We start from the raw sequence: 24,471 nt of genomic DNA on the forward strand, positions 1-24,471 counted from the left end.
CCTGGAACAGAGACCACGATGACACGGCATCAACGCGCTCTGGGGGAACCCCCGGACCCTCCAGCGGAGGACACACATCACACAGCGGGGACAACAGCAGTGAGCAAGGTAGGAACAGAGCCCTCACACTTTCCTAGCTGGCTAGTGGTCACCAGTGTGCTCAGGGGCTGGCTACTCTCTTCCTGGTGTGGAAATATGCTCGGGTACTAGAGGGTTTGTGCTAAGAAAGGTCTATCTTCCTTTTTTTTTTTTGACATTTTTTTTTTCCTCCATCTCCTCCTACTAAAGGGATTGGCATCTTTATTTCTTTAACCCTGCCAGCAGGCACATGTTAGAGCAACATATGTACCAAATTTGCAGTGTGCTTAATAAAAATAAGAAATGAGAAGTTTGGGTTTTTTCTTCATTCAAATGGGTTAAAAGATGAAATCTTCAAAACCAAATGTAATTAAGATTGCAGAAATGCATGCTGATATTTCAGAGATGCCATCAAAATTTGATTGCATATAAAGAAGAGATGTTAGCTGGACTGTTTTACAAAATCCTGAGCTGTGCTTTTACTTACTTTTTGATACTCAATTCCAATTTACTTGAGTGCAAGAACGTTCTGTTTGAGTGCCAGCAGCTGATTTAGCAGGGCGAGTATGAGATGAGCTTGGTGCAATGGAAGTGGGACATTCTACAAATAATCAGTGCTGTCTCAGAAACTCTGAAATCTAAAAAGCTGAATCTCTGTATTTTTTTTTTTCTGAGAAGCTGAAAGCATATTTTTTCTGAACAGACCAACTGCAGTGGATTTAGTGTTAATTTAATGCAATTAAAATTTTAAAAGGATCCTTAATCTGAATATAAAAGAGAGTGCTTTATTGAAGTTGACTCTGAACTCACAATAGGTATATACTTTTAAATCTGGTTTTATGATCATGTTTCATTCAAGTGCTGTTAGACAACAAAGGAATTGTGTTTCCAAAAAAAGGTTGAACAGTACTGATTAGCATTGCAAAGTCTGCATTTAACAAGATTAGTTTTTAAACTAAACCAGTATATTTTAATTTTTTATATGCATGGATTTAACGTACGTGGTGAATAACATCTCTTTATAGAATTTTAAGTATTTGAGACTCGTTATTGTTTAAAGAAAAGTTGCTGACTTCATCGCAAGTGTAGCCTAGTAAAAATGGGGCCTGGAATAGTAAACTGTTGCAGAGTTGAGGCAGACACTGGTAACCTTCTGACCTCTGACTTTTACTGGAAAATGATATGCAACATAAATTCAGGGGGCCTTTTTTCTTTCAAGTATGTATACATATATATTCTAGTGGTGCTTTTCACAATGCTATAGTTGAAGTGGTGTCAACTTGTTCATTAGAGCCCCTTGCTTTTGGAGAAAACTTTAAATCCATGGGGTTTTTTTAAAGCTGAAAAAGCTGCTTCAAAAATAAGCCTTGAACTAAAATGTGGTGTTTTGAGAGGGTTTTTGTATTCATTTAGGGCTGTTCTTTTATTAGACGGATGTGCGTGTGTTTATGTGGCTATGTGCGTGGACAAAACATCTGTGGGGAGGCTTGCCAGAATGCTCCTAGACCACGCTGGAAATTCAGCTTAGTTCCTGGTGTACTTTTAAAGATTTTCAGACTTTATTTTCTCCTAAATGTGGTATTTTTAGTAGTCTGGAGTGCTGGTCATATCTGATGTCTTATTGCCGTCCTGCAATAAGTTCCTAGCAAGGTGCATGCTGCAGCCTCCGTCAGGAAGGGTTTTCTAAAGTGAGTTTCAAGCCTGAGTCCTATGAAATATCCACAGAAGGACTTGTCAGTGATGCTTTAGTCAGTTCTGAAACTGTTACCCAAACCCCAATGGTTTACTGGGGCTGGGATTGCTGCCAGTGCTCGATAGTGTGTTTTGTGAAGAAGGCTCAGTGCATTAAAACTTTGGAGAAGAGGAATGAAAGTGGGAATTTGATAACTGGAGCTCTCGGGTCAAGTTTGGGAAAGGAGTTTTGGAAAAGAGATCCTGTCCTGGGAGTCTCTGTTACCAAGGCTTGCCTTCAGGCCACTTGCCACCTTTGGAAATGACATTGTTTTTGAGGAACAGGAATGTGGAAATGATGGCAGTGGTCTTGCTGAGCCTTGCGTTATGTCTTACATGAAATGCTCTGAAGGTTGAGGCTGTGGGAGAAGCTCATTTGTTTAAGCACATCCATGCCTGCATGTACACCTTCTGTTAAAAAAACTCCAAAATGTGATTTTAGCATTTCCCTACGGGGAAGAAGTCAAAAAATACAACCCTGAAGGACTGAAATGGAAGAGAACTCAAAGACAGCAAATATCCTGCCTCTCCCCAACTGCGTTTAATTTCCAGATGCTGTGATTTGGTGCCTTTTCTTCTGTGGCCTGATGTTAGGAGTGCAGCACTGTGGTTAAACCCCTGTGTTCACCGCTGCTGGGGGCTTTCCTTGGCAGCAGAAGGAGCCAGCATGGCACTGCCATAGCAGCCAGGTGCTGTGGAGGGGTGGCAGCAAAAGGCTGGGGACCCACGTGCTCGTGCCTGCAAGCATAGGAGTTAACTCGAGATGCATGCGTTGCGTGACATATATTCAGTATATTATGGGCTTCCCTATTTTTAGGAGTTTGTAAAAGTTCCTTTTGGTTCCTTCCATCTGTCAAGATCACGTTTGCCATTTAAAAAACAACAACAAAAAAAAAAAAAGAAAATCTGATCAACAGAAACAAAACCCTCTAAAACTGTCTGGTTTCAGGCTGTTCTCACAACCTACTTCCCTCGTTGGGGTAGGTAAAAGCACCTTCTGTGCCAGGTTTGCAACCTGGCTGAAAGTATCACAAAGGTGTAAATGTAAGCTTTGCATTTTCAGAGAGGCACACAGACTGGAAAGCTTAAGCCTTTAGCAAGACTTTTCTCCTTAGTCCTTAACTCAGAGTATGTGGATGTCTATTTTTGGACTTTATGTAGATTTTTCTTCATTACCTTATTCACTACAAATCCTGCGAAGTGTATTTTGAACCTATTTATGACCCAGTGTAAAACACCCATCAAATGATTGCCTTTGAAATCAGGAGAGACAGTCTTTCCTGTAAACGTTTTAAAATCTTCTTTCAATGTGTAAATTTATTTACTTAGTAAACAGTAATAACTCCCAGCTGCTTCGATCTATTGCAGAAATCCATATTTAACTGCTAGGGACCTGTTCTGAGGCCTCGTGCCACTGAACAGCAGGATATGTTATTGCATAGTACGTTGACACAACCTCTTCTAAAAGTCTGGTATTGTGTCATCATAGGGGATAGTTATAGTACAGGAATGCAGAATAATATTATGAAAAAGTTTTCCCGTTGCTCTGAACTTAATGGGAAAGACCTTTGGAGATCTGTCTCCAAATGGTGCTAAGAGATCTGAATTTACATAGTGGAGAAATACTTCACTAAATTCTATTTCAAAGAGAAGCAAATTCTTATGTATAGGCAGGTGAATGCTGAGCTCATGGCATCACTATTTTATCTTACTGTGTCTTGTAGCTTCAAAAGATTCCTGTTTGGGATATTGGGAGATCTATTTTATTTGTTTTTCAAATAGTGAAGATGCTGAACAAAGCCTTGGTACAGTCACTTTTAATCCAGAGTGGAGTTCTTTATTTCCCATGTTTAGCTCTCCGACACAGCTTAAAAGAAAAAGAAAAATAATCCATCAGTGTCACCTTATTTGTGTGTATTGTTTCTCTCTTTTTTTTTTTTTTCCCCCAAGCCTCAGCCTGTGTTCAAAGCATTTTTTTAACCTCCAAATAATTGTTGCTCCTTCAAGCCAGGAGTAGAAAGCAGCAATATTTCTTTATAAAAATGTATCAATGGCTGCAATGGTTTCTTTTTTTTTCCAAGGTTTTGTAGGAGTTTGAGCAACCTATAGGCAAAAAGGCAATCGGGTTTATTATTGCTGGGAATCTCCAGGCGGTTGTTTGGAGGCTGCAAAGGCAGGCAGCAGAGCTGGGAAGAGGGGGAGAGAAGGGCCACATTATGTTCCAGATGACTGAGCAAGGATTTATATACCAGCTTGCCTTTTTTTTTTTTTTTTTTTTTTTCCCTTTTTCTTTTTTTTTTCTTTTTCTTTTTTTTTTTTTTTTTTTTAACATGGGAGAAGAAAAGTAATAAGAGCGGGGAGGCATTTGAAGCGGTCAGATGGCCGATGACTAATGGGATAGGTGGGCAGGAGCCCTCGGATTGGGTGTCTTAATGAGCACATTTCGCACCGAGTTTGGGCTGCAGTTCCCCTTCACCTTTGCCCTTTATTGACCGAACTGACACTTCATTTTTCACATACTTCCAATTATGGCTGAGCTTAAGTGTCGCCCTGCCTCCTTTCTTTCTTGCCTATGGATGGCTTGAGAGTGGCTAAGGCCACAGAAGATATTTTAATTTGAAAAACTACCATAGCAAGGCAGGTTTAGGGTGTAACCTGAAACTGCTGTCACTTGGCAGTTTCTCGGATGAAAACAAAAGTTTTAATGTTTCTTGTGTAGCTTCACCACCACTCCCCCCTCCGCCCCTCCTCTCTGGTGATGTGGGGTGTTGCTTTGGGGGCGATTGGGTTGGTGAGGGGTGTTTTCCTTGGGGTAAATCCTTTCTGGCAGTACAGGTGTCATGGGCAGGAGTCGCTGAAATAAAGAGGTAAACCCAAATGGAAAGCATTTGCTTGAACGATGGCTCCTCTTTCCTTCTCAACGCAGCGTCTTCTCAAATGGCTTCTTGTGATGTAATGCCCTGCAATGTCCTTTGCTGGACTTTCCCCTTATGGAAAAGCAAAGCATAATTGTGCTTGCACTCCTCCAGCCTTAGACCAGTGTGGATTTGTTGTTTTGGTAATATTTAATGCGTGAATGCAGATCTGAGTGTGGCCTGGCTGTGAAGCTTTGAGAAGTGGCTGAAAATTATGCTGGGAGAGGCTGGGAGGATGAAGAGATGGAAAAATCTGCACTCACCCCTTAGCTGTACGAGGAGAACCATGATATATCTCCCACTGCTCAAGCCTGTGTGCATTTCCACGTTGGCTTTTACATGCAGAATCCTTCCAGGGCGGAAATGTCTGTTTGCTTTCGCAGGGCTTAGGGGGTTTCGGAGCATGCGGTTTTCCTACCAAATGTGGATTCTGTCGGAAATAGTTGGAATAAGTTGTGCTCGCATGGGGTGGGTGGGTTTAAGAACAAAATAGCTGCTGTTAGACCTTCACTTCCCAGCAGCACCACTGGATTTTGCAGCGTGGTTTTCACTACTGGCTCTGTCATGTGAAATTTGGGTGAGTAATGAGCGGGCATGTCACCTGTGTGCCAGTGGTGATTGCTTTACATTTAAATACGTGGAGACTGTGTTGACAATTACTTACATCCAAACAGAGGCCCCCCCAAACCACAGAAGTATTTATCTCAAAAAAAAAAAAAAAAGTATGAAGTATAACCTACTTTATTATGTAGCCCTCTGGCATAGTAATGGCATGGCATATTTTTACTATAATATGGTAATAAAAGAATATGTAAAAGGCAGACAAAGGTTCTGTCTTTTCACTAAGGTGACCCCTGTTACCAAGTAACTGCTTTACTTATGAGCTTATTAAAAACTCAAAAAAAAATGAGCTTTTCATACTTCACAGGCATTGATGTGAAAATGAGCTGTCCTACGAGTAGTTTTCTTGATCATTTTTAGAACAATTGATTAGCCAAAGAGCCGCTGTCATTAGTTGACATTGACTGATAGCAATTTGTCACAAGCTCCGAAGGTCAGCCAGGCAGTGGAAGCTTCGGCTTGTCTTTGATTGACCTTTTCTGATGCCATTATCATGCGATCGGTTAGACTGGATGTGACCCTCGATTAGAAAAGACAGGGCATTAGTCAACAGGGGCTGCTCCCTGTGTTTTTTCTGCCGCTTTATGTGTTGTGAATCCCGAATTAAGCGTAATACGCTTGTTTGGAAACGGAGCAGTATCAGTTTTCCTGCTGAGGCTCTGCCATCCCCTTTTCTTTTCCTGCTTTTCCATCAAGCAGGCAGCACTCGGTTTGCTTTAAATCAGTGTGAGCACCTGTGCCCTCTTCCTTTGACGTGAGATACGAGATTTAAGCCAGGCCCATATTTATCTGAAACTCTTCGTGTAGGTGCATATTCTTCAGCAGCACCAGCATTAATTATTTTTATCTCCCCAGAATCATGTTGGTTTTTTTTTTAACAGTGATTGAGTGGTTGAGGATTATGCTCATAACATGATGTCAATTTATCATTCTGCTCTAAAGCCGGGGGGCGTGAAACTGGTTTTTTCTTCCTTCTAGTTTAGGTTTTTGGGGTTTTTTTGTTTGGTTTTGGGTTTTTTATTTTTTGGTCTCATCAGCCTGATTCAGCTGTTAAACTTAGATTTAGGCAGTGTTAAGTCTGTGTGCCTCAGCTAAGCAGGGTTATGCTTCCAGAATGGTGCATGGGAGCAAGTTCTTACTTAGGAACCGGTGTCTGTCATGATTTGAGCATTAATCTGTTCTCAGTGTCAGGATTTATTTCAGTCATTTACATTAGCTTAAATGTCTGTTATTAACAGGTGTTTTTCTTTTCAGTCTGGCAAAGCAAACTTAAATACTTATAAACGTTGCTTGTTTTCCCTAAATTGTGGGTAACATCATCATAAACGAACTCTTTTCCTTGTAAAAAAAACCTTCCTTCTTTCCATTTGCCTTTCAGGGGAAACCTGAATTCCTCTAAGCACCAACTTGTTTTTCAGGTCAGCCCCCAGAGATAATAAGCAGTTCAAAACCAGCAAAACCATTTCAGCACAGTTTAATGTGACTTTTAGTCTTTGCTCAGGGAAAAGTCCCAGCTGGGAGGGGAGCAGAGAGAGGTGACCATGTCAGGAGGCAGATATTTCAGGCTGAGGCTACTGCTATCACTGGCAGAGCAGAGGGAGGGAAAAAGACTTTGGAAAATGTTTACCTTTAAAGTGGCTGTGGAAATACAAATATTCCTGACTTCTCGGCCCATCTGTATTCAAGAAGGAGAATCCATGTGCTGGAGTCCTTGTTTTGTTTTTTTTTTTTTTTCCTCTATTTTCTTGGCAATTTTTTCTAAACTCAGAAATGTCTACCCATTAAACATCTGTGTAGCTGTGCACAAGCCCGTGTATACATAGATGTGTATATAAGAACACGGCCCTGACCCTGAACTGAGAGCATCCATTGGCTTTTGCAGCCCCAAAGTGTGTCTGCACAGAACCAGGTGTCTTACTGAGGGCAGGATCTTGAATATGCCAAACAGGAAACAGTGGTGGAAAATAACCACATTGCTAAATCGCATCTTGGGCTGTTAGCTAAAATCTCTGGTGTAGGACTGAAGGGTGTCTTATTTTCCTCTTTGGATGGGGGAGGTTTGGTTTTGTAAGAAGTTGTAGAAATAGGTTTGAAGTTTTTAGTGTCCAAGATGCCTCTTTCAACAGTACTGGAGTTGGGGGTCTTCAAGATGGCTGATATGATTTTTTTTTTGTTGTTGTTGTTGCTTTATTCAGATATGGTGTTTGCTTTCCTACACACCCTGGATGTTTTCACTTAAGTTGTGGTGGCTCATTGGAGCTATTGATCTTCCCATATGGCCCATATTAAAGGCCATCTTAGTATTCCCAACGTAAGGATTCTATCCCATTTGCTTCTCCAGGTTTTGGTGGCTTCAGCTGAGTGTTGCAATCTGATGTAGGCAGAATGAGATTTTAAGGTGTGTGTCATTGACCTCTTTAACTTGGAGATTTAAAAGACAAAAGTTGTGATCTTGAGATGTTTGTTTTGAGTGACATTTTATCACAAGGAGTATAAACTCATAAACATGCCGTATTTCTGGATTAGTGATGCAACAGGGTGTGCCATCAAGCTGCTTGGCACAAACCATTTTCCCATCTCTCACATGAAAGACTGGGAGAGGAAAGACGACTAAGGTTGGAGGAGAAGTCTTTAAAATTAGTTGTGTATGGAGAAAGCGGGTGCTTGTCCCATAATACAAGAACTAAGGGTGGGTGTTCGTGGCGCAGGAGCTGTTCCAGAGTGTTGGTAGGTTTAAAACAAACAGAAATGTTTCGTGTGTTGGGTTAAATTTATTGCTACAGAACAGCATTCTGAGGAGGTCAGCAGGGGACAAAAAGAGATTAGACCAATTCATGGAAAAATAGGTTCTTCTGTGGCTATTAAAAACCCTGGTCCAGATGCAACCGCTGGCTCAGGAAGCTGCCCAAGTGCTGATTGCCAGAGCGGTGCCACAGCTGCTGCTGTGTGCCCCCACTTTCCCTAGTGTTTCCCTAAACACCACAAGTTACTTGGACACATGTACTCTGGTTTTTGTCTTCAAATAATTTTTTGTAATTCAATTCAAGAAATAAGATGCTGGATATTTTTGTTTATCCCTTTTTTTTTTTTTTTAAAGGCTCTTGGTAATGCTGGCATGCTTTTGTTGGGAAGAAAGTAGACATAGCTTGTATTTTCTTGCCCTTATTGCCCCGATGGTGGGAATGTTTTGATGCTATTCATTCAAATTTGACAGGTGATTGCTTCTGTAAATGAATGCACTCAAATCATAATTGTTGCAACAGAATTGTTTGATTACCTGGCGGTAGCCTCTTTCTCTCTGATAGCTTTTGGATCACCTGTTTGCTGAGAGCATTTGACAGTCCTCATGTTTATTACCCAATTGAATGTCAGTAGCAATTGCAGCTAAAGATAAACGAAAATGCAAGTACTTGTTGACCTTGACTTTTTTCCACAAGATATTGGACTTGATGGCTCTATTGCTGTTGAACTGATAAGAGTTATAAACAGTAGTTGAGGGAAAATGTTTTATTCCCAGAGGAAAATACCACACTGCTGTGGGAAATGGCATCTGACTAGCACTCTTTGCCAAATTTGCTTGGTTCACCTTCATTTAGACTGTGGGAAAATAAAATCCAAATTTCCCCTTTTATGACTTTAATATCTCTGCAAACATGAATTCCTGTGATCTTTGTAAAGTTTTGTTGGCAGACTGTGCCAATAACAGACAGCGAGCACGAGACCTCGCCATGTTTTATGATGTGCTATAATGAGGATTCTCAATTCTTCCTCATTTTTGGGCTGATTTGATAATTACAGGGAGGGAGCAGAGCTTTCTTCTCCTATTCCATGGGAAGCTTAATATGTCTATAAGCGGCAAAGACTGGGAAGTGTGTGGCTGTGGGTGGATATTGTCAGAGAGGGGCTGTGCTGGTGGGAGGACAGCCTGGGGATGAAGGCCAAGTTATTGCAGGGATGGAGAGATGGTACTTTCACTGGTGGTGGTGAAAGTTTTGGTGATGGTTTTTTTTCACTGGTCAAGTTTGCACCCACTTCTTTAGGCAAGGTCCCACATGGGGTCCTTTGCAGGTTTTTGGTAGGAGGTGGCAGATTTTTTCCCAGCTGTGTTTGGGAAACGGGAGGGATGAACTCCTGCCCCAACAAATTTTCCTGCTATAACCCCCCCATATATATATTTATGTATATTTATTTCTAATCCTACTCTAATATGAAACCTGAAAGGAAGACTTCAATGGAAACAGGAGCAGACAATAGGCTTTGAGATCTCTCAGGATGAAAGTCACTGTATAGACATTATAGGTAAAAAGCACAAAAGACAGTGGAATTATGTCCTTTAAAACATAAGTCCTTCTTGTCTCAGCAACTGCTCTGATAAACTCTGTGCAGTATTGTATGAGCTTGTTAAAGCTCCGAAATGCAGGATTAAGCTGTGCTGTAACAGTTAGCAGAGTCAGAGGAATAATCTTATTGCACTGTAATTTTTTTTAGGTAAGATTAAGCTTGCATTACATTATATGTTTGTGGGCGAGGGGCCGTTCTTCAAGGGATTAATTAATAGGATCAGCACTGTAAGATGCTGACATCATTTTTTCTAGGCACGTTGATGCACACGGGCTTTTATTATTACTATTCTTTTTTTTTTTTCCCTTCCAATTTTAAATTCATGAATGAGATGGGGACTTTCTCTGGGCAATCAGAGCACCCTCTGCAGCTTGCAGCAGCGGTGATGTCAGAGCCACCTGTCATACTATAATTCATCGGGGACCTCTTCTCACTGGCCTGGTGACCCACTAGTTGGTGACACGAGAAATACCAGAGGGAGATGCCTGATGTCCCTTCTACCCAAGCTGGGGTGGGATTGCTGTGACTAAGCAAATGCCTGACACTGCTCTGGCAGGTCTTTGAATGAGGGTGCTGTTGGTAGAGTCTTCCACCTTTCTGCTTTGGCTCTTTAGCCATGATACCTCCTCCATGTGGCCTTTGGTTTGACATGCTTGAACTTTTGCTGCTCAGGCCTGGAAGGTGGGAAAGGGGGTGGGAGAGCATGGCTGGGCCCATGATGTGCAGTGGGAGCGGTGTGACATCAGGATGGGCACTGCCAGCCTGCCTCGCGCTGTGGCTTGGGAACTTCCTCATCATAAGGCAGTACCTCTGGCATCTAATAGCCAATATATAAGTATATATATATTTATATATATAAAACTTATCTGTTATAAATATGATGAGTATTTGGGAGTTTTTTTTTGTTTTTTTGTTTTTTTTTTCTCTTGAGCATTTAAAATCTCAGACAGATTTTGCAGTCAGGTTTTTGCAGTTGCTCTTTACCGAAGTGTAATGTGAAAGTGTGGGAAAGGAGAAACAGCATATAAATAAATAAAAGTACAGTGGGGACAGCCTTTTCACCTACTCATCCCTTAGTCTTTAGTTTTCCTGGGGCTGCTTCTGCACCGTGGGTGAGAGATGGCCCTTGCATCCCCAATACTGTCTCCAGGTTGTCGGTACATCTTTTGCAGGACAGGAGAAGACCTACTAGAAGACACCACTTATGCCCTTGCAAAAGACCTAGTGGTGGCAGGCATACCCTAACTTATTCTGAAATCTTCCCCAGTGCTCTGAATAGCAGTGTCACATGGCTGCATGCTAAATATATTCTGGAGTCTGTAGTGTCCCAATGGACCTCGAAGGAGGCATATCTTAACTTTCTCTGGTCAGCAAGTGAAGGTCATGGAAGCAAGGCTTGTAGGATGGACAATCTTTTGTTAGTCTCATTGCTGTGCCAAGAGAATCTCCTCCCTTTCTCCCTCCCTGGCACAGCACTGAGGGAGAAACCCCACAGTGGAGTTCCTGCTTGGGGCCCTGGATTATAGCACATGCACTGCATCGAATGCCTTCCTAAAGCAGGGGAAAGAGGCAGTGAGGTCAGCATTTACTGAACAGCTCGAAGTTAAGTGTCATTTAAAATGGGGTTAAAGTTTCAGGGCACTGTCACATCAGACTGTAGCAGCTTCTTGCTAAAGAGCAGGGGATAAGTTGCAGGGCAAATTACAGCAAGGGGGGAAGGAGACAACAAAGTGGAGTTGAAATGTTGTGTTCGTTCTGTACTTCTCCTCCCTTCCCCGCTTAGCAAAGCATTTATTTATTTCTCCTGTCCCCTCATCCTGCCTGTGGCAATGAGAATGCCCCAGGAGAAGCTTTTGTGCAGGATCCTGCCTGCTTTCTTTTTTTTTTTTTTTGTATCAGTCTGCACTAACCCTGTGAAAATTCTGCATGAGGCCAGCAGTGTAAAAGCAAGAACAGTGGTGATGTTATTTCAGTACAACTATTGGACAGACTTGGTATGGTTTTGTATTGTAGTTCTGTAATGGGCTGTAGGAAAGCAGAGGGATGTTCTATTGATGAGCAGGCTGAGCCACAAAATCTTTGAATGTCAGTCTATAAATATTTATTGTTTGTGTGTGTGTTTGTTCATATACATGCTTGGATGTGACTACTTCCTACTACTACACTTTTTTATTCTGTCAACCTGGCAAGAAAGGCGGTAAAACCACACTTGTGAAGCACAGGGCATTTTTAGAACCTTTTAGAACCTTTCAAATTTCCTTTATGAGGAGTGTTGTGCTAAGTTCCTTGGTGTTACAGCTACAAGAAATAAATTAGGAAGCAGTGCTAACATTAGTGTCTCACTACATATTTATCCAACTAAAAAACCCCTGAGGTAGCCATAATTTACCAGACTGAAGAGCAGAGAGGGCTGGCATAGCCACCTTATCAAGAAATGTGAAGTGATGACTTGGTTTAATTTAATCCAAAGGATGTTGGTGACTTGGTTGAATTTAATCCCAATAAAGTTACCAGCTAACAGTCTGCAGGAGGAACACGTTGGTCATGACATGGGTATATCAGCTCTTCACCACCATTAATTATATTGCATCACTAAGAAGCAGAATATGCATATTATGCAATTTTACAGGATGGCTTTCCATACATAATGTATTAATATAAATTAGAATTGCTTCGTACAGATGAATTGAAATGCTATGTGTTACCAATACACAAATTTTATTTACAGTTGCGGTTGGCGTGTGTGAAATGACAGTATTAGACTTAAAAGTGCCTCTCAAGTTGATAAATGCCAACTTGATACTAAACACATTAATACTCAGTTAAAATTAGCAATCAATTTACTTGGATATTGGAGGTTAGCCAGGGATGGATCTGAAGTTGTATTAGGTATATCGTACTGGTCTGAATACATCATATGCTGTTGCAAAAGCATTGTGCTAATTTTAGCTTACAAAGAGGATGAAGATAAACTGCCTGCTGCTAGTTTGCCATATGCTATCCTGGTGATAATATTCAAGTCGAAAATATTCTGCAGAGAGTCTTATTGTTTCAGTAAAAGAAAAGTGGAACGGAGTTAAGCAAATTTCTGCTCTGTAAATGTATACAAAATAATGAAATAAAACAAATCTCAAATGCTGGTAGATGAGATCTGTGAAATTTGTTTTGGGTTTATTGGCTTTCATGGGAGTCAACAATTTATTTTACTATATATTTGATCCAATTGTTTCCATTTCTTGCATGCAAATCTTAAAATCAATCTAAATAAAAATCGAACTTTGTTCTGGTAGGCAAAAATATAGTCTGAGTTGCTCCTAACTAGTTAAGCCTCCCATCCTTTAAGTTTGGTACAGGAATAAAGGCACTGCTGAGCTGATTTTTCCTAAGCTTCTCCGTTTGGTTTGTTTATTTAAAAACACAAAGCATATTTGGGTTTCCATATGGGGAGGATTTTGCTTCTGTATGTTCAGTGAGGGGCATTTGCCTTCTCCATCTGCACCCGTGGCCAGGAGAGGGGTGTGTGAGGAGGGGTGCCCGGGCCCCTGGGGTTGCAAGGGCTGGGGGGAAGCTTTGCATTAGCAAGTGGTGAAAAGCTTGACCTTCGAGTGACCTGGGTCAAGCAAACCCCCTGCCGAAGTGTCCCATTTGGACATGGATACCTGTGGGGTGAGGGAAGAGATAAAGGAAGGGGGAGGAAGATAAAGTAATCCCATTGACCTGGGAACTTCTCAGATATTACAAGCGAGGGAACATCAGGAATAATAAAAGAGCGACAATATTTGCCTGCCCCCCGTATCTGTGTAATGTCATTTCCAAAGGGCTGGAGTAGATAATAGCAAATGTGCTTTCAAGTATCAGTTCAATCTCTTGAAGTGATGGGGAAGACTGGATGCTCTGATCTGGTGGGTGCTGGAGAGTGTAATACAATCCTCCTCACTGCAGAGAGAATTGTATAAATGGACAAAGATCTGCTGATTACATCTTTTGCTAAAGTGTTAAGTAAAAGATCTGGCCATAAGAGATGACGAGTCTACTATTGTCTGGTCTTCTGACTTGTTTTTATAGGGGTTTTCACAGGAACAAATACCAATTACCAAAATAAAAGCAAGAAGTGTGGCCAGTCCGTATCATGGTAGGACACATGCTCTTGAGTCAGCGTGGGCAGGAAGCTTGGCAGGTCTGTCCCCCACCATTGCCATAGCATCTTTATCTCCCTGCTTCATTGTTTGCCACTGAGTGCTTGAAATTCCAGTTTCCAAGTAAAAACTTCCTGTTTCTTGCATTTACATTCAGTTTGGTAAGACATAAATTTAGTTATCTATCAAGGAGGGCTTTTTTTTTTCTCCTCTCTCAAGTAAGGCAAAATAGGAAGAAGAAATTAATTATGATTTGGTGATAAGAGGTAGAATTCTGCATTTTCCCAGATTCTCTGTGGCAGGAAGCATGAGGTTGTATTCTTATGATAAGGTGATGGATGGGAGCTAAATTCAGCCTTTCCCTCCTGAGTAATTTTAGAAAGAGCCCTGAAGTCCAGATCTTGCTTAGAAACAGAGATGGGCATATTCAGTCTTCATTAGCCATAGTTCCCTTGCTAGGGTATTGCTGCTTGTAAGCTTTTACTGTTCTGTGCAGTTTTTAAAGCTAATAGTGCACATATTCTTGTAGTCATCTCAATCCTGAATTTCCCTGCAGAGAGTTTCTTTCTCTCCATTGACTCTGAAGGGACTCAGGGAGGACTAATCACCTGGTTCAGACACATAGCTTGGCAGTCTGACTTAAATGCTTAAGAGTGAGGAGGGATGAAACTGTGCTAAAACTTGGCATTCCTTTAGGAAGGAAATGTTTGTTCTTTGTGGAGAAGCAGAATAAAGTGTCTTGTACTGAAGATTAGAGGAGTGGGCTCAGGTGTTGTATGTGTAGGTGAGGCTGTTCTCTGCAGCTCCTGGGCGCAGTGGTCTGAGCATCTCATGACATTTATTGTGTTTGCAGACCTGCATGGGTAACTGAAGTGTTCAAAAATCTTGGTGTTCATAGAAAAAAAAAATATATATATATACACCTTTTTTTTAATATCTAGGGGGTGTTAGTGTCTGTATTCCCATGCCTAGCTGTCAAGAAGCCAGGATTCCAGCTTTTCCTAACTTCAAGAGGTTTCTTGTTTTATTCGTGCATGCGTGGTTTTCTTTGAAGGTTCTCATATGACTCTGGGAACTGAGGACTTAAATATAAAACATGATGAATGGGGCTTCTGAAACTGTGTAGCAGCACTTTGCTCAACCTCCAACTAAACATCACTGAGGTCTTGCATGAGATGAGAGGCTCCATGAGGGAAGCCTTGGAGCAAAATCTGTTGCTGAGTTGAGGTGGTGGGAATGGACATATTTAGCTTTGTTGTGCTGTTTGGGCACAGGGTCCTTTGGCAGCTGGCACTGCATTTGTCAGAACTTCTCTCTGTTTTTAAATATAAAATCAGAGTTTAACCTGCTTCTACTCCAAACTAACAAGATTTATATTGGTCCATTTAAGTGTACTTATAATCATTCAAAATAGCTCATTTTTCCACTTCATTTTTTGTGGTTGTATTTGTAGCAATCCTAACTAGCACATGAGGTAGAGAGGTAAGGGGTTAATAATTTTTATGCAGAATATTGAACTTTTATTTCCATTTTGAAGTCCACTTTGGATGCTTTCCTGAAAAATATCTCTGAACTGTACTCTGTGTCCCCACTGTGCCCCAGTAACATGAAATTTGGTGAAATTCAGGGCTTGCTTCCTTGGAGGCTGTGAGTACAAAGCCTTGAGGGTAGTGCTGGAGGTTTGCAGGCATGGAGGGAGGGCGGGTTTTTGGCAGCAGCAGTGTGGGCTTTCATTCAGCACCTTGTCAGCCTGCCTTATCTGGGATCTTGGGGGATGGCTCTCCAGGGTAAACCCAGGGAAGGGAGCTGAGTGAGGTATTTCCAGGATTGTCCTGGCAGAGCTTTTCTTGTGAGTCGTTCTGCCTGCTCTGCAGGAGTCATAACCAGCACAGATACTTGCAGTGCCTTGGAAAGTTGGGCTTTCCAGCGTGCTTTTTGACTGCTATGAGTCTTTGACCTCCTTCTTTACAACTCATGGAATCTTTGGATGTGCACCTGTCATCTTGAGCCTCTCCTTTCGTGCTTTTCGGTGAGGTTCATGTGCAGCTTCCAATATGCATAAAGTCTCCTGGGCTGGTAAGGGGTGAGCATAAAGGATAGCTTCCCCATCATCTTACAGGCAATGGCCCTCTCAACAGGTCAGTATTGCCTTGTTCAGGTCACTGCTGAGATCATAGTCATTGCAAATATGGTGCTTATGTCAAAGTATCTTCCATAGAAACTGTTATGTATAGGTGAGAATGCTTTTCAGCTGAACTTTCAATTTCAACCCATGATTCTAGATGAAAATCTGTCTCCTCATCTGCCTCAGCCACAAATCGCAGGTGCAGCTGGTCAGGCATTTAAAATGACAAAATTCAGAGTTGCTTTGCATAGAAACCAGCATCATGATTAGCAGTGGTTCAGAGGCTGGCATTGTTGGCGTCTGCTCAGACAATTTGCAGGTATTTATGAAAGCCTTTTCCAGTCTCAAGAGAATCACCTGTTTTGGCATCAGTGAGTATTGCTCCAGAATTGCGGTGGGAAAGAGTGCAGATCTGTGACTCTGATTCCTTTTCTGCCTGGCAAGCCTTGGTGACCCAGTCTTAAGGCTGAGACATTTGCCTGCAGGTCCTAAGGCATCAGCCATACAGCAAAAGTTGTGTATGGAGGAAGAAAGCAGCTAACACACTGTTGGAAAACTGTGTTTGCTCAACATGCAATGAGTTTATTAGAAGAGACTCATTCAGAGTGGAAGCAGGAAATAGTATTTACTAGGATTTATTCGACTGCTCCAGGATAATTTGAATACAGGTTTTCTAGTCTTTTCTTTCTTTTTAGTGAGAAGTAGTATTTCTTTTACTTTCTTTTACTTTTTGTCTAAGCACGTCTCTAATATGTATATATATTACAAAGCTGTCCTGACCTTCATCAAAACAGTCTGCTAATGTTTTGCCTGCCTTTACCAAATTGCAGCATGAAAGAACCACTCTGATTCATATTTTTAAGGGATGTTATTCTGACCTCAAAAACTGATACTTCCTTAGCCAGTGCCAGAAAGCCCTTTCTGTGGTTGCAGTCCCCATCTTTTCAGCAATTAAGACTCAGGTGGCATCAGAATAACAACTGATTTTAATAGCCACTTCAGCCACCTCCGCTGTGGGGAGGAAGCATGCAGAGCTTCTGCAAAGCCTCAGAGCTCTGCGGTGTGACCTCAAGTGACCAGACACAAAAACCAGTGCAGCTCCTGAACGGAAAGGTCTACATCATCCAAACTGTGCTGACTCTTGTCCAAGAACACACTGTTTACCTGTTCCTTCCAAACTGGTCAATTTTCTGCAAGGCTGAGATGTGGGTGTTGGGGGATTTTTTGCTTATCTCACTGCAGCTTGGCTGGTTTTCACAGAGCTGCTCTTCACTAGCTTGTAGATGTATGTTGAGGATTGTGTTTTCTGTTTTGGCGATTGAAGCTGAACATTCCCACTGTTGACCTAAATTTACCACCTCTTCCTTGTCTGAAAGTATTTGTATGTTCATTTGCAAATGCGCAGGCTGACCACTCCAATCAAAAGCAACAAGACTTACCAGTCAACTCCAAAATGCATCTTGCTGAAGGCAATGTCTGAAAACACATTGCCATGAGCACGAAGCAGCCAAGCTTCTGTCTGGCCCTTGAGATGTGTACCCAGACCTTAATGAAGGGCGGGGTTTTCCTTATTCCAATAAATAGATTTTGTTTGGAAAGGTGAGAGGCAGAAAGAGAGAATGTATTTTCACAGTCCTAAATAAAAGGCTATTTATGCCTAATACATTGGCAGAATTATTCCAGGGTAATTTGTCCATGAGAAAATATGATCCTTGTGTCACTGCCAAGGTCAGAGAGACCTATGGTGATCTGCAGAGTAAGTTCAGGTCACCCAAGTTAAATCTGCCCAGGGGCTGACTTAGCTCACGCACCACATTTTTTCCAAGATTAATAAAAGCAAACATCTTCTATAGATGAAGGCAGGGCTAAAACTGTGGTCAGCTCTCTCCCTGGAGCCAAGGTCTCCTGCTTTTCCGTTCTCCTTTCCAGGTTGTTCCTTTCATTTCCTTTCCATTCTTCTCTTTTCCTGGCATTTACAGGATGCTTAGAAAAGTCTGTCTTTTCCTTTATGAGGCAACTGATGCCTATAAAACCTTTCTTGATATCTGCATGGGCAGGAAGGACACGGGGACATTGCTGGTGTTTGACCCGGTGCAGCGTTGGCTTCTGCGTGTCCTTGCACATCAGCTGAGAAGCACATCCTGAAAGCTGAGGTGAAAAAGATGGGGTGCACAGCAGAAATACTTTCCTAGTTAGCCTCAGCTGGGAGGGTACCACCTGAACAGGGTGTTTGGCAGTCAGGAAGGTGAAGCTGGTGATTCTGTAGGCACTGCAAGGCTGCCTCAGGAGGAGACAGATGGAGTGGTGAGCTGGGCAGGTGAGAGTCCTCTTCCACCGCTGGTGGGTGGAAGGGGTGAGACAAGGTCCTCAGCCCTTTCTACAAGGATGTGGGTGTTTCATCAGAAAAGCTAGATTCTTCTTCCTTGTGGTCTATATCTGCCACGGGGAAGCTGATGCCTGTGGTTTCAGCCTGCTAGAACCTGAGGTTTTCTTTATCTTCCTTGGCTACTCATTCATGTTATTTGAAGTACATCAGACTACTGAAAGCTTTTACAGTTTTTGCTTTCTACACATTTCTACTGCTGTTGCACTTAGTGATAATGACAAATGCTGTGAGTTGAAAAAGAAACCAGAAATAATTTTGGCTTACTTTTTTACATTTTTGTTTATTTTTTCTTAAGATATGGTTGTCTTTTTGCTATGACCCAGCTTTGCTTTGAGATTTCTGTGGGATTTTGGTTAAACACTCTTATGGAATCAAAGAGATGAGCTGGATATGGCTGAGTTAACTCCTTCCTATCCTTCATCCCTCTCGCAGCTGGAGCTGATGTCATGAGATGTAGTGACATAAATAATAATAAAATTCTGGGGTGCACCAGAAGCTTGTCCCTTGCCTCCTATCAGTTTGCCTATTCAAGGTAATTCTAGGCAGTTAATATCTAGGAATATATAGTGATGGAAGATGAAAGAAGAAAAAATAGGGTGAACATGCACCTGTAGGTGATATTCAGGGAAAGTTTTTAAGTGTCCAGCACTGACTTTTCTTTTACCTTTATTGCATGTTTTGGATTCTAACATCTGTTTGTTCCTGGATGATTTGCATCTAGATTTGTTGTTTGTTTGTTTATTTTAATTTGGAAAAAACCCACATCTTAAACCGTAACTGCACTGTAAATCAAACATCAAAACACCAGAAACTGTGATAGAAAGTCATAGGAAGCCAAAAACCCAGCAGTGTCATGAATACATTAAGTTAGAGCCTAAGGGGATGTGCTGACTTAGTAGGGCTGAAGTTCCTGGACTGTCACTGCCTGCGTGCCCCTAGGTAGGGACCATCAGGGGACCTCAGGACCTGAGCCCAGTGGCCCGTGGCCAACCACAAGGAGCAGGCTCATGACCACTTCCCCATCACTGTTATTTCCCTGAAGGGCTCTCAGAGCCCTCTGAAATTTCAGGCTCTGCCATGGGGGCTGGGTTCACACCAGCCACCTGGATGCACCCTGACCTGCCCCTCAGTGCCACCCCACCTCCCCAAACCCAAGGAACATTTAGGGGGAAAGTGTTTGCAGCAGAAGAAGAGTTAGTGGCCTGATCACCACGGTAGTTGTTGCTTGATCCTTCTCATCCTGCAGAGCCACAGAATCTGGGCAGAGCAGAGGGCAGCAGGAGCTGTGTGAGTGGCAGCAGTGTGCCTCTTTTCTGGCCATCAAACCCAGTGTCACCATGCCTCCACATTAAAGCCCACCTTCAGGACTGGTTTTTCCTATTGTGCCTTTCTTAAGTGCCACCTCATCACAGTAGATTTGCTTTTTGAGCTGGGAGAGGAGCAGTAGTGGAAGAAAATTTTATGTGAGCTTGGCTCTGCCAAATTTACTCCTTTTGGTTTCTCATCCCCTTCCTGAGGAGCAGCCTCGCACTCTTGTCACAGATACTCCAAAGGAACCACCTTTTGCTGGAGGAACAAGAGCAGTGGAATTAGGATGCTGGATAGTAAGGAGCAGTAGGGAAAAACATTAATTCTGTGTATGCCCTTACCTTGAAAGGTCTGGCAGAGGGATGCGTGTTTTATTATTCAGGTGTTTTTCCTGAGTTCATTACATGCATGTTAACATAAGGTTTTGTCTTTGGGGGGCAAAGCTTTTGAGGATCCCAGACAGAGCTAGGACAGGATGAGGGGAGGAAATTCGTGGTGCAGTCCAAATGCCATCCATTCAGTTCATGGTTGCAAATGTTCCTTGGAAAACAGGAGTATAATTGTTTTGGATCCAGCTTTTGCCTTGTTCATATGAAGCCCAGGCACTGGAAGATTCACAAGTGCCTGACATTCTGACCCTCTCTGCCCAGTAGGTTAGGCCAGCAGGCACCTCAAAGACAGCTTGTGGAAGTTGAGGTTCTTCTAGGTGGACGTGGCCAACCTTCTTCCCTGCCCTCTTCTCCATAGCTGTGAGATACAGGGTCATGCAGTGGGAATTACCAGGTTGCCTCATGAAGGTTTTTGGAGTAATACTCCATAACAAATCTAAATTATCTTCCTCTTGCTTTAAGTATGAGGAAATAATTAATTGGTGTCATGGGTTTAAAGCCAGATGATTTTTCACTAGCTGCCCAGTCGGGAGGGTTCAGTGGCTGGGATTTGCTGGAGCAAGTGGATCTTTATAAGGCTGTATGATGTGATGGTTGGTTTTTAGCAATGGCAGTGGAGGTGTTGTTACTGTCAAAAGAGGAAAGGTAGATGAGATGGGGGCATTTTATTGTCATCACTTTTAGAGCTGCCTTTTGCAGTTGCAAAGTGACAATATATGTCATGTGGGGAAACAGAGTATGTGATGTAGCCATGGCATGCAAAGTGAAGTTCAGTGTTCGTTTTCTTTCATTTGTGTATTGTTTTTTATTGTCAGATGATGTAACTGATGGATTAGGAACAGGAAAAAATTTTTGGCTTTGATGCTACTTTAAAGTGGGTGGCAGTAGAAGAAAATACATTGTTTATCCCCAAGAACTTTTTTACCTGACACAAACCACATGGCAACTTCCAATGGGCAATATCTCGTGTGGGTTTGGTAGGTCATGAATCCTGACTTGCCTGAGCTGCTGTTAGACTAACCCTCTCCTGTTCATTATGGCTGGATGACTCTGGTGGCACAGGGGATCCAGCTCTGCAAAAGAGGATTTGGGGCAAACAGTATCTGAACTACAGTTCCTGCAGTGCAAACTGCAGCTTGGGCCAGCACTGATTGGTCTTGAATTGGCCCAAAGTAAAATGCTTTTGTTTGGTTCAACAATCCCAAATATTTTGGTTTGTCTTTCTTGCCCAACATTTTTTTGTTTTAAACTATTTTCAACAGAACAACCTCATTTTGAATTATTTGGGCAGTGTCAAGGTTCTGGCACATATTTTCTGTTGTAAAACTGGAAATCTACAGTGCCTTCTCCTCTGGAGCAGGCATGTAGGCAGGGCCCAAGGCAATTTAGCTATGTTTAGGGAAGGAAGCCTACTTAAATGCTCCACATAATAAACTGTTTCTACAGATAATGCGTCCCTTAGTTTATACATAATATGCTTCTGATCTTTGCTTTGAGCCTCTCACTGCTGCTTGTGCTCAGTCCAAGAGTCAAGTGTCTTAGGAGCTGGATAAACACAAAGATAGAGCCAGTTGTTAAGGAGCTATAGATATTTACAGAGGTTGACCTCATGGCCATTGGGGGCATCAGTTGGGCATTTCCCCCATGGTGGAGCTGTCCTGTGCTCCTGCTGCTTCTTGTGCTCCTGCTTTGGAAGGAAGTAATGGATGGAATCCTTTGGTGGGTTTACCTGTGTCTCAGTCGTGTGCAGTTGACTTTTCATGGAGAATGCAACTGGTGGGACTAGTTCTCCTGATGAGGTTGGAGAGGATAGGTTTCATAAAAAAAGACCTGTATTTGAACAAAAGAGAGGATGACTGAAAAAAATAGCTTTTCCCAAGAAGCTGTAGAGTCATCATGGTGGCTTTTAGGTTAGGGGAAAAAAATTCCCCGACTTTCAAAGCTTTTTATCATTCTTGGTTAAAGCAGGATGTTTTTCTGTTTAACCAGATACTTTTCTGTAGGGTATTTGCTTCCAACTGCTCAAAGTAAACTTCTGTTGCTGGCAGCAGAAAGTTGTTTGCTTCCCATACAATGAATTGCTTTCTTTTTAGCATTTCATTCAGCGATGAACAGCTCCAGAAATATGGCACAACTTACCCATAATAATGTAGTTTTCTGAACCTCAATAAGAAGTGCTACCTGGTGCAAGAGAAGAGGTTTCCTTCACTTCAGCTATAAAAAGCTGCCAAAGAAAGGAAAATGAGTGGGTTTCCCCCCACTATTTGTCAATGCTGTTTTTATTCTTCACATAGACAACTGATTTGCTCGTTGCTTGCATGAAGGGAAATCAAGTCAGAAAAAGATGGCTGAGTTCGTAGAAAAAGGTGCTCTTGTCTGTGAAGAACAAAGTACAATGATTCAAGAAAAAACTTTGAAAGTTTGTGAAATGCCACAGTGTGATTTATACTTTTCCAGGTTTTGCTATCTGTGAATATTTGTGTAGAATATTTTTGCAACTGTGTCCTTTAGTATCTTGTAAATATGGATACTGTCTGTGACTGACAACTTCCCACTGTTTATGTCATGATCTGAATCCTTGCATAAACATGCACTGCATCTCCTTAAGAGATGTGTGCACACCCAGACACGTGGTATTTGTTCCTTGCTAATGCTCATTTTCAACCTTGTTGTTCCTCATTAACTTTTTATTAAGTATATTTGAGGAGGCTTTCTCCTAAAGGAATATGAAAAAAAAAGGTCCCTCATCAACACCAGTTTTCAAATTCACAAGCAGAGCTACATCATCATAGTAAATTATTTTTTGGGTGTTCTGTAGGCCATTCAGTGTGCTGAGGTGATTGCCATTGACCTCAGGAGCCCCAGGAGTGGGTGCTTCCTCACATCTGACAAACCATGGAGCCAAAATAATAGAAAATGCTTTTCCCAGTAAAGAAATTTCATAGTTATTTTATGTTTTCTGAAGTACATTTTTTTGGTAGTCCCATTCTCAGCTTGTGTGCTTCGCTTGGGCATTGGCAGATTGAGAGCCACCAGCGAGTTAGTGTTACATTGCAATATATGCATGTGTGTTTAAATTTTAAAATAATGTGTTTTGGGGAAATATTCTAAACTTAATGGGCTTTTAATGTTAAAACTTCTGTTTCTCCTCAATGGACAGGTGCAGCTTGATTTAGCAGCTGGGCACATACCCACAGACTGTGTCAATACCTTCCAGCTCTCCCCTGGCATACCTGAGCACTCAGCCCCTGTGCTGCTCAGCTGGCCTCTTTAGCCACCTTGCTCTAAGGAGGAATGATTCTTCCTGAGTAGTTGACTTGTCCTTCAGCACTTGTGGACACAAATAATAGCTGCACTGACTCACATCAGAGTCATTTGGGTGCGACTTCTGCTCACCACGTTCCTGTGCCAAGTTGGAGCTGGTTGTGTCTGAAACAAATTGAAAAATATATACATAAAAAGAAATTTGCACATTCTTTGATTGCCCAAGACCGTTCAAAGCTGGTGGTCTGAAATGATGATCCTTGTTCTATTTCCTGTGAGCAGTATTCCCTCTCTTGCTTCCCAGAAAAGCTTGTTGCATCTGTGGACCTGGTTTTTTTTTTTGAGAATTCATTATTTTGTACCTTATAGGAAAATGTCACACTTAAGCCTGGTTTGCTCCACAGAAAGTTGTCATGGTGGATGTGTGGGTATCCAGCAAACTGGAGTTTTGTTTCTGTAAGGGGTTACATAGGTAAAGCTGTGGAAATTACAGTAGTTACTCTAAATTGGTTTATGACACAGGAGAAAGGTTAAGGAAAGCAATTTTGCCACTTACAATCTCTCTAGTACATGATGTTGCTTGAAGCTAATGAATTTTCCTTTCCACTTACCTGGAAAGGTTACTGAAGAGTTTTTGGTTCTTGGACTATTTAAAAGAGAAAGGAACCAACAGAGCTGCCGATGGACAGTGAACAGTTAAATATTTGGCTTTGGCAGTTTAGAATTTCTCATGCTACCAGAAGCAGGAATTTGAGGAACTTGTATCTAAATGCTTGCAAAAAAAAATATGATAGAATTCGGGGAAAAAAACACACTACTGAAAAGACCATGAACTTTGGGCCAACATGTTAGATGTTTCAGTTCATAGCACTGCATACATTATAAATCTAGTACAGAAGTCAACAGGTTTTATCCAAACACAGTGTATATTTAAATTATATTAGCTCATGAAATACAAAAGTGAATGCAAATTGTGAAGTTCTTCTAGGAGGCAGAAGCTGTTTTTAACAGGAGATATTTGGACACATACAAATAAGTTGAACATAAGGAGCTTTTAGTCAAGTCCACTTAAAAGTTGCTTCAGGCCTTTCCTAGGGCTTCTAGGTGCACATCTTTCCCATTTTCTCCTGTGAACTCCTTAAAGCAGTGTATTTAGATTCCTATGTAGAACTGGACT

General features: G+C 41.8%; 1 protein-coding gene across 4 annotated transcripts in view; it reads left to right on the forward strand.

Annotated features, from left to right (window-relative positions):
- MEIS1 (Meis homeobox 1) overlaps positions 1-24,471 on the forward strand; it is a 108,085-nt gene that overhangs the window by 27,259 nt on the left and 56,355 nt on the right. For all 4 annotated transcript variants that reach the window (XM_053973618.1, XM_053973616.1, XM_053973617.1 and 1 more), the window contains one exon: positions 1-108. This exon is cut by the window's left edge and continues 4 nt beyond it. In XM_053973618.1, the coding sequence (XP_053829593.1) occupies positions 1-108 (108 nt within the window). The remainder of the gene's footprint in view (positions 109-24,471) is intronic.

This window comes from Vidua macroura, chromosome 3 (genome assembly GCF_024509145.1).
Source record: "Vidua macroura isolate BioBank_ID:100142 chromosome 3, ASM2450914v1, whole genome shotgun sequence".
NCBI classification, from domain to species: Eukaryota; Metazoa; Chordata; class Aves; order Passeriformes; family Viduidae; genus Vidua; species Vidua macroura.